Consider the following 10,582-nt stretch of genomic DNA (forward strand, 5'->3'; position numbering starts at 1 on the left):
AGCTATAAGGGTATCTCAGTCATTTTAACAAAAAAAAGTGCTTAAAAGCATTATTTACCAAACACATCAATAATTTTTTTTTAATTTCAGCACTTTTATCCAAACATTTAAACTGTTTATTTTAAAAATAAGTTCAACACTTATAAAAGCACTTTTAAAGAACTTTTTTTCAAACGCTTTTTTTCAGCCTATCCAAACGGGCTCTAAATACAGCCTTTCTGATCTCTGATATCTTATGTTGCATTTGTGTGTGCAGCTAAACTACCACTTAGTGTAGATGTTTGATAGGCGAGACTTATTGTATTATTAATAGTTTAATAAGAAATGGTGGAGGTCCAAGATGTTCTTTTGACAACCGTGATGTTCGAGCCATCGTGCGACACACCTCGACTAATTTCACGAAGTACCTATATATATCTCATTATGTTGGGATTTGAGCATGACACCTCATAATTTTCGACACACTTCGTCGACCATTAGGCCATACCCTTGGGTAGGAGGTCCCAAAATATTTTGGTAAAAAATTGTATAGTCAAATTATATTCCTGCTATATTTTAAAAAATACATAAATTTTGAAATAAAAAACAGACCAATGATGAGCATTCTGGAAAAGAACAAGACACAAACTACTATGATGCAGAAGGAAATTCAGCTTCAAGTGTCAATCTAACACCATCCCTATATGCAGTTGGTGACATATTGAGTGTCTGAATCAATCTGGTGATATCCATGGATATATCTGCCGGAGATTTAACGCCGCGGTTAACCTATAAAGTTCAGATAACACACACATGTTAGGTATGTGGTTTGAAGTAAAATACAGTAATGGTGAAAACAGGTTGAAATATCATTATTCTACCATAGAAGCAGTTTGATGCAACAGAAGCTAGAAGGCAAATGAGAAAAAAGTATTAGTGTAGGGTAATGCTAAATAATTAAGTATTACTTACAGTTGATGAGGACACTGATTTGATCAATGACAAATTATAACCTCTAATATGTGCAACAGCTTCAGCCATTTGAACCCTGGAAATCCGATCTGGTCCACCCACGTTCAAAAGCAACTGCATTGGCTCTCCCTCTAGAAACAACGCGCAGCAAGTGATGAAACACACAACAAGGTCAAGAAGGAGAAAATTCAGGTAAATTGTATAGTCTCAAACTTTACTAGGAGGCTCTAAAAGAAAAATTTAAGGACATAAGTTTAGTTGTCAACCAATTATTAGCATTAATAGTAGTCGTGTTGTCGAACTTTTCTGTATTGAGTCAAAGTCAACCATCGCATTGAACACTGAGCTGAATTATAGTCCAGTTAACTCAATAATTTATTTCAAATGAATGAAATCATCATGCAGCATGAAAGGTTGGATTAAATATGTGGAACACTACCACAAAAAAGAACCAATCCTAGAAGATCACACAGAAGTTTCAGTAACATAACACACGTGTAAAAAGGAAACTGAAGAAAAAAGTATCACGTATTTGTTAATACAGACAGAGGCTTGTCCAAAAGCTGTGTTACTTGATCAAGGCAAATCAGTATTCAGGGTCAAAGAATGACAAACCTGAGATCCATTTATTTGTTAGCGTCCATATAATGGTCACAAGATCCTTAACATAGACAGGACAGCGGTACTCATCGTGAAAAAAATCCATGGGTTCTCCCTTTGCAAGAACACTATCCATCCACTGCATGATTTTCATGTGAAGCATCAGCTCAAAGCCCAGCAATCAAGTGATTTAATGCCATATTTCATAATAGAATTGCTTGAGATTTAGATGCCGTTTTTACTGTTGTTGTATCATAATGGAATCACGAGTAAGTGTTCAATCTTACCCGTTGTAACAATATGTGGAACTCACCTCCATGATATGACCAATTGACCATCGAGTCCCAAAATAGGGGACAAATATATGGAATTTAGTAGTAATCACATATAGAGCACCAAATATAATTCGCAAGCTTAATCTCAATATCAACTTCTTTTAGAAAAAAAAATCATGTTAAAATCAAGTTTAAATCTAGTTCCAGGCCAAACAAAAGGAAAGTTTGACAATAATATGAAGTGAATAGGTCATGCTTCAAAAAAAAAAAAAAAGATACATAGTGTTTAAATTCCAAATCACACAAAAGAAAAAGCATGGAGGCTACTATAGGCCTCACTCATTCTACTGAACAACCCTGTAATGAAGTTGGACAAGTGCAAGAACTAGGTGAAGTTCATTGTATTCACCTGAACTGGAAGTGATTTTGGGACGGGAGAGACAGTCTGAGGTCCATAAATAATACTGCTCCTTAAAATTGCAAAGTTCGAGTAATTTGCAGATATAAATTGCTCTGCTGCTACCTTTGAACTTCCATAAACATTCACAGGAAGGGTCTCGTCATCTTCCTTGTAGAAGGATTTGGTCCCTTCATAAACTGAGAGAAAAGTCAAATTAGTTTCACGTTGTCACAAGAAAATTGTTTGCATGAGTCAAAAGACATGAGAACATTCTCAAATTAAATGAATGTCCATCCAGCCACATGAGAACATTCAACAATTTGATAAGTTTATATTACAGAAAAGAGATCTTGATCTACATATGCTAAGAGTGTAAGCAACTTCTTCAAATCTTTTCATGGAAAGGAATACTGCCAAATAAACAAAATGAAGCATTCATCAATAAATACATCAGGGAAATTGGTGAACAGAAGCTAACATCCTATTTCTCAAAATTTTATGCACCAGGAATTTAAGTCAGCATCTTCTTTATTCAAGTATCTATTCATTTTAAGCATCTTATCTGATCAGCCTGAAGGAGTTACAGAAACTTCTAAATAAACCAACTGCTATTTTCTTTTCTACTGAAAAAATTACCCATGTGTTAGAAGGACCAGTTCTTTATCTAATTATAATATCCTTGTGCCAGGATTAGTTTCTTAGGCAGGATTTTCAGAGGTAACACCAGGAGTTAAATATATAGAGTTTGGCTCCTACGATATTGATTGCCAGTGGTGTCCGTAAAGACTCAATTGAGGTGCGGTTAAGCCATGAATAGGCACAGGGAAGGTTAGGCACAAGATCTCGCTTAGACGGCACTTCCATGCAGGCACAAAAGCTCTAAGACCTGCACCTCATTGCCCATGGGAGAAATATTGAAGAGTGTGTAACTAAACAATAAATAAAACTGGCAAAGTGCTACATCAATTGTTAAGAAATGTGTGAAACCCAAAAACTGCATCTTTGCATCTAACTCACAAGTTTAGTGAGTGGATAAACTATAACATCTAATGGAATAATTTATGGCTGATCCTTTTTCTACAAAAGAAAAAGGATAATCCGTTATATCAGTGGAAATGGAGTCAAAAGGCTCCAAAGCAACATTGAAACAGAGATGTACGATGAGGGAAGAATTGACTGCCTGGTAACCAAGTAGAAGCGGAGTATGGCAATAGCTGAGGACTTGCATACTCAGCTACGCGACTTTTCACTCTCAGAAGTTCTACAAAGGAAGGAAGTACATCCATTTACTTTTCTCATCATCTACTTTGTTTCCCAACTGTAACAAATAAGTGAAACAATGACCAAACCTACCAATGAAAGTAAATCAACGTTTTACCATTCTCCTCCACCGTAGAAACCAATACAGTTAGCCTAAGAAGCATAACAAGCTTAAGACAGAAGCAAGAAACTATCTAACTTCTGTGAAAAATTAACTATTGTCACTACAATGACTTCCTCATCTCTTACCTTGATCAGTAGACAAGTGAATCAGAAGAGAATCGCCATTGCTAAAACTCGACAACCATTTCACAAGAACAGAAGGCACATTAATTGCCATGGCGGCAGTAGGATCCACTTCACAGGCACGTGGAACAGAAAGTGCAGCACAATTAACCACAACATCAGGCTGCTCATTCACATTACAAAGCTTGGTATTAGCTATTATGGACATTTAAACTGGTATAGTACTAATTTTGACCTACTATACAATCCACCAGCTAATTTAGGTATTTATCCAAGATGACAACAAACAGACAGCAAAGACTACACCTAAATAAATTCAACATCCCTGAGTGGTATCAGTCGAGACAAATAAGAATTTAAAGGGGTACACCTCATAAATATATACATTATTAAAAAAAATGTCTTCAAAATTTATATACATATATGTAGACAGAGTGTAAGACGGGCAGACGGCAGACTGCATATCAGATTTTATAAGAACACCAATGGACACCCCGGTATGTAGAATCCCAAACTCTCAGAAAGTAAACTAAAGAACTGGACATAATAAACATCTGTAGAACAGCAAAACTTCACTCCACACTGCAAATGTAATTCCTGAAGACCCCAAAACTGGAAGATGGAATCCATAGTAACAATCCAATCACCAAAACAATAACGGAAAAAAAAATGTAGTACAGTAATTCTTTAAGACGGACAAAAGAAAATTGGTATATTTAGTTAACTTCCCACTGTAATTCAATAGACCCTTGTGGGTCCGGCCCTTCCCCAGACCCCTCCCCGCGCATAATGAGAACTTTTTCTTTTTTCAAATTGGGGGTAGGGAAAGTGGAAATAGGGGAGGGGACCATCATTAACAAAGTGAAAGTTCACGTAACCAACCAATGAGCTACTAAGATTTCCCTGCATAACGGTAGCTTAGTGCATTGTGCTGACCCTCTTTTTTTTCCACTGTAATCTCAATCACCAAATAAAGTGAAAAAAAGGAAAACATAATCTTGAAGATCCACAATCAAAAAATGAAAACCAAGATTTAAACTTTATGAGTTCAAGTTTGAAATTCAACCACAACCCATTTGAAGAGTAATTCTTCAAGACCCAAATATAAAAAAAAAAAAAAATGGAATCTTTAGTAACTCGCTAATGCCAGCGAAATTCAAACCTGACCGAAATTTATTGAGATGTCATCAAATCCATTGCCGGTTTTTAAATCTACATGGAAAGGTAAGGCATGAGGAATGGCTTTGAGAAGGGGTTCAGGAGGGGGATTGGTGTGGCAGGTTAAGGCTAATGAGAGTGCATATGGAAGATTATCTTGGATTGCAGCGAATTCTTGTAGAAGATGCTGCCCCAAGTAGCCTGTGCCACCAACTATTAATATCTTCTTGCTGCTCATTCTCAATTTCTCTGATATCTGTAGCTGATTTCTTGAATTGTATCTTGGGAATGGCTGATTTCGCTGCTGCAATGTAAGTTCTTATGAGGCAAATGTGAGAGCCATAGTTCACTGGACAAGGTGAGATCTTGGTGGGCGCTTTTTTTTTTTTTTTCTCCTACGGTGAATTTAAAAGCTTGTTTAGATGGTTGTTACGGTGGCATGGTATTTTGATTTTCGAGTTTCTAAAATATTACTCCCTCTGTTTAAAAAAAAATTATTTATTTTTCTTTTTAATTCCTTTAAAAAATAATAATTCCTTTCTTTTTTTTACAATATTAGATCATTTCTTTTTATTTAAAATGAAGAAGCTAATTTTTAATTAATTAGATAATTAATTCGCCTTAATAATATCCCAAAAAGTGATTTTAATTTTAATTACTGATTTGGCTATAAGTTTAATTTTAGACAATTTTTTCCGTCAAATAGACATCAATGTAATTGTAAATGGGTGAAAATCGTTCCCCCAAAGTTTGTCTTAAAAATCAACCTCCTCGAACTATCAACAATAATCAATTTCCCCCTTTGTTTCATGTAATGTCCATTTTGTCTTTGAATTTTTTATTTTTGTAATATCTTTTTATATTATATATAATGAATATTTTTTTAACATGGATATTTATAGTATTTTATTTAAATTTATTAACTTTATAAGTAAATTAATACTTTTTATAAATTTATCACAAAATTCAATGTTATTTTTTAAGATCATTATTTTAGTATTATATTTATTTAAGAGTTGTTTGTTGTGAGGTATAATTATAATAATTCAGTGATAAAGTTCATGATTATTTATTCTGCATTTAATTAGATGTATTAGGTAATGTCAAAATTATTTGTTGCACCATTTATACCACAGTGATGAGATAAATTATCACACATACATGTTAGTACAACTTATTTTGTAATAACTAATTCCGAAATAACTTGTTTCCAAACAACTCACCTCTAAATATGTATATATACATATCTATGTACATGCATATGCGTATATTTTCGTGTTTTATCACTTTCTTACTAAATTTGTTTCATATTACTTAACTTTTTGTTGATATAACACAATCCTTAAGAAAACTTTACTTAAAGATATATTTTGCTAAATTAACCTTATTAATAATAATTTGAAACTTTAAATTTGTCTATACTATTATGTTATATAGTTATTTAACACTAAATGGTAGAAAAAAATATAATACAATTCTTTTGATTTCACAAATTTAGCAGATAAATTAAAACTTTTATTTTTAGTATGAGGATCAAGTGATAAGAAACGATATTATCTATTATCTACATTAGTAAATAAGATGTGATTGTCAACCAAATTTTTTACGACACACATCAACTTCACGGGGGTCCTATTACCCCTTAAACTAAATTTTAGCGTATTTTTATCAATCTTTTTAGCTAACGTGATACCCTTTGTCAATCATTTTAGACGGCGTGACACCTTTGACGTGGCTCCATTTTATGCAATAGAGGTTTTACTAGAAACTTATCTCTTTCATTTATTATTTGTATTTTTTGCATTGAAATATGTTTATAAAATTAGTATTACTTATTATTTTCACTTGTAAAATAAATATTACAGTTTTATTATTAATAAAATTAATTTTCTTATATCATGCTAATTTAGTTCATAAAGATCATCATTAACTTATATACTTAATTAGTATTTTTTTTTTCTCTCTAGAAGATAATGTTTATGTTTTTATGAAGATTTTGTTATATGATTTTTTTTTTTAAATGAAGATAATGTTTATGTTTTTATGCAATATCCATAAACATTATTATAGTATAAGGACAAAATGGATATTGCATAAGATAAAGGGTAGGTTGATTATTGTTGATAGTTAAGGAAAGGTTATATTTTAAGAAAAACTTCGGGGAAAACGATTTTCACCCATTATAAATTCAATCCAAATAAGGCAAATAACCAAAAAGAAAAAAAAAAAAAAGAAAAAAAAAAGATTTGACCTCTCATTATTATAAGGAACCACCTAAAGTTTAAGTAATAATTACAACATAAATTAACCCAATCCAAATCACTCTCCCCAACGTTCCAATTTTCAAATGGATTTCTTTTTTTGTTGGGGGTATAAATCCAAATCGTTATCTATTGTTCCATATTCAACGTTGATACTCATCAATGTCCGCAGAGGGTTGTGAGAGATGAACAAATCAAATCAAATCACACTCGGTATGTTTTTTTTCCTCTTCAAATCAAATCATATTCAACGTTGATACTCATCAATGTCCGTATGTCTTCTTCCCGCTTCTTCTTCTTCAGTTCGAATTTGAATTAAGTGCTTCACTAATTTTGAGTAGGAATGGTAATGGGGCGGTGCGGGTTTTAAGCTATGCGGTGCAGTTTTTAAGTTATGTGGTGCGGGTTAAATTTTTTTTTTTTTAAATGGTGCGGTGCGAGTTGCGGGTTTAAAATAACAAAAAATCTAAAAATTAATATTGTTCTCGTGAATATAATGATATGTGTTCTTTACTTAAATTTTATGATACTTAAAACTACATGTATAACACTGCAAATAAATAATTTTATAGTAGCTTTTTTAACATATCTATTCATTTGAATAAAAATATGATATTTGATCATTACTTATACACGTTATACTTTTTGACTATTTTTTAGTGAAAAGTGCTATAATTGAAATTAATTATTAGTTTCTAGTTGTAAATTTGAAAATATTATGATTTTCAATAGAGTTGCAAATTTTTTTTTTAAAAAAAGGGAAAAATTAAAAACATGGGGCGGTGCGATTATCCGCGGGTATGAATGTGGGACGGGTTTATGCGGGTTTAAATGTCATGCGGTGTTACGCACCGCACATCCCTAATTTTGAATGAATATTCGCCCATTGACACTCGACTGAAGGAATTTGTAGTAGAGTGGATCTCTCGATTCAACAAAATAATTTCTCATTTTTTGGATTTGTAGGTTGAAAAACTCAGTTAATAAATCAGTTTTAATTTGATTTTGCATAAGTTGCCTCCAGAATGAGAATATGATCAAGTATAGATGCTAAATGTGCACTCCTATCTCTGTTTAACAGATCTTGCCTGTCGTAAATTCACTTTCTAGGTATTAAGGATTTGAAGTAGTTATGTTTGAGGGTGGATTTGTTATTTTGTTGTTAGTTTCCTTTTGACAAAATGGAGTAAGTTACTGCTAGGGATATAATAATCGCTACTGGTTGTGCTTCTGGTTCTGTCCCTTTCTTCTTTTAAGATGCGGTACCGTTTGGAAGGTGAATCCTCACCATTAGTCATACGATTCATATTCCTTTTCAGGGAAAACCGCGATTACCAGCAACCATGCTTTCAAACTGGAGTTTGTCCCTGAACGGATAGCTATAGTAGGAAGTGGTTATCGTGAACTTGAATTCAGTGATGTGTATACTGCAATTGGTAGTGAGGTGATTTTACACCCTTTTTCATGTCTTCTCTGTGATTCATGTTTGTAGGACCGCTGTTCCTTTTTTTCCTTTTGTTATCTGGTTTCCTTCTCTGGTAGTTCTTTCGCTTTGAATGTTGTAGTTGGGCAAAATTGGCTAAATCAACTTTCTACTTAAACCTTGATGGGTCTTTTCGAAAACATTTGACCATTTTTGCAAGTCGTTTTGTTTCGATTGTTGAAAACTGAAATCTAATTTTCACACACTTACCGTTCAGCTATTCAGTTTGTTTCACAATGGCATTAAACTTTGAAACTGAAACTTTCCATTTGAAAATGATCCTGCATCAAAATGTGCCCTTTCAAACATACTGTTCTTATCTTTTCTTTATTATGTGATGATCTGCCTGGTATCACAAAAGATGTTGTGTTGACTGTTTTCTTGCTTGTTACCATGTACCTGCATTTCGTTTCCTTCTTTGTGAAACGTTACATTTCAATATTCTGACTGGTCTTATTGTCCAATCTTTGAATTGTTTATGTTGCTTGTTGTCTGCACTTCCATCCGAAAAACTTGCATGTTGAAAGTTCTGCTGATTGCAACCTTTTAGTTACTTTAGGATTCCCCGATATCAATATTATTTCATTTATATTCCTCTGTTTAGTTATCCATAGACAAGGATAAGGTTTGGTGGACTACAAGCTGGACCTACTTGAAAGGAGCATCAAACAAGAAGCTTAGTGGATTCCCCTTTCTATTTAGCCTTTCGTTTCATAGTTGTAATCTTGATTAGACTCGTCTGAAGCATTTTTAAATCTTAGTATATTCTAGGTTCAGAATGACACAGCTTCTGTCCTTTCCTTAGACGTACCTCGTCTCTACTTGCTAAGAGAAATCAGTTGCTTTCCTTTTTCAATCACAACGACAATAAAGTCTCAGGCCCAAGCTAGTTTAGGTCAGCTATATGAATCCTCATTATCCATTTTGCTCCATTTGAATCCGTTTCATATGTATGTATGGGATTCATCATAAATTCACTAGTTTAACTCTGGCTGTGTCAACCTACCGCAATGGTGTTGCCTTTCTAGTTATGCTTCCACTCATTTTGTATTCCTTTGACATGTTGAGTTTTTTGATACTTTTGTCTCTCTTTTGGAAACCTTTTCTGCGTGCTATAATAGTTCTTTGTTTCCTTGAGTTATTCTTCTTCTTCCTTCTCTTGTGTAATCATTTTTACTCTCATTCATTTTCATTGTATACTGGTATTGGTTGAGCTTTATTATATGATTACTTGTGATTATGTGATTTTAGTGTCAAGTTTTTGCTTCACTTTGGTTTAATTTAACAGTATGTCAAGCACTCTTGCTTTCAAAATGGCTAAATCTGGATGGAATGTCGTTGTGAGCAATCATCGGGACTGTCAATAACTGTGAGTGCTCCTTCCTAAACTAAGGATTTAATATATTCAGTTTAGTTGGTTTTGATAAGATAATATATGGTCCTAGGGCCTAGAGTGGCTTCGGGTCCAGGCTGGGTGAGGAGGGGCCTGGTCCCGGATCCAGGCGGGGGTGAGGGAGGGGTCGGGTTCGGGCAGGATCATGGATCCAGGCTGGGGGGCGGGAGAACGGCCTGGTCCCGAATCCATGGGGCGAGAGAGGGGCCTGGTTCGGGCGTGATCCTAATTCGGGATCAGAGCGATGGAGGGGTCTGGTCCCGGATCTGGTCGGGGCTGGGAGAGGCCTGGTCTCGGATCAAAGACGGGGCGTAGGAGGGTCTTGGTCCGGGCGTGGTCTCGGACCTAGGTCCGGGAGGGAGAGGGCCTAGTTCGGGCATGGTCCCGGATCCAGGCCGATGAGCGGGGGGACTAGTCCTGGATCCAGTTCGAGAAGCGGGGGGACTGGTCCCGGATCCAGGCCGAGGACGGGGGGACCTGGTCCAGCATGGTCCCTGATCAAGTCCGGGGAGCAGGGGAGGGGGCCTGGTTCGGCCGTGGTCCCGGATCCAGGCC

The 10,582-nt window shown here is 34.9% G+C and overlaps 1 protein-coding gene and 1 long non-coding RNA gene across 4 annotated transcripts in view; one reads left to right on the forward strand and one right to left on the reverse strand.

Moving 5' to 3' along the window:
• Positions 1–511: 511 nt before the first annotated feature.
• On the reverse strand, positions 512–5,341 carry LOC107839151 (dTDP-4-dehydrorhamnose reductase). Its single transcript, XM_016682522.2, has 6 exons — positions 4,895–5,341; positions 3,736–3,895; positions 2,236–2,423; positions 1,567–1,690; positions 952–1,082; positions 512–768 (listed from the first exon to the last, which is right to left on the reverse strand). Exons 1-6 carry the CDS (start codon positions 5,126–5,128, stop codon positions 631–633), a joined length of 975 nt encoding a protein of 324 aa, XP_016538008.1. The 5' UTR covers positions 5,129–5,341; the 3' UTR covers positions 512–630.
• Positions 5,342–7,019: 1,678 nt separating this feature from the next.
• The window catches only part of LOC107879728, a 7,283-nt gene continuing 3,720 nt past the window's right edge, over positions 7,020–10,582 (forward strand). The window contains exons 1-3 of one of the 3 annotated variants that reach the window (XR_001677099.2): positions 7,020–7,364; positions 8,471–8,595; positions 9,923–10,003. This is a non-coding gene — a long non-coding RNA (uncharacterized LOC107879728). Of the gene's footprint in view, positions 7,365–7,990; positions 8,262–8,470; positions 8,596–9,922; positions 10,004–10,582 lie in introns of those variants that run through there. The other 2 variants (XR_001677101.2, XR_001677100.2) reach the window with 2 other exon arrangements.

The sequence above is a fragment of the Capsicum annuum genome, unplaced genomic scaffold, assembly GCF_002878395.1.
Source record: "Capsicum annuum cultivar UCD-10X-F1 unplaced genomic scaffold, UCD10Xv1.1 ctg3524, whole genome shotgun sequence".
In the NCBI taxonomy this organism is placed as follows: domain Eukaryota; kingdom Viridiplantae; phylum Streptophyta; class Magnoliopsida; order Solanales; family Solanaceae; genus Capsicum; species Capsicum annuum.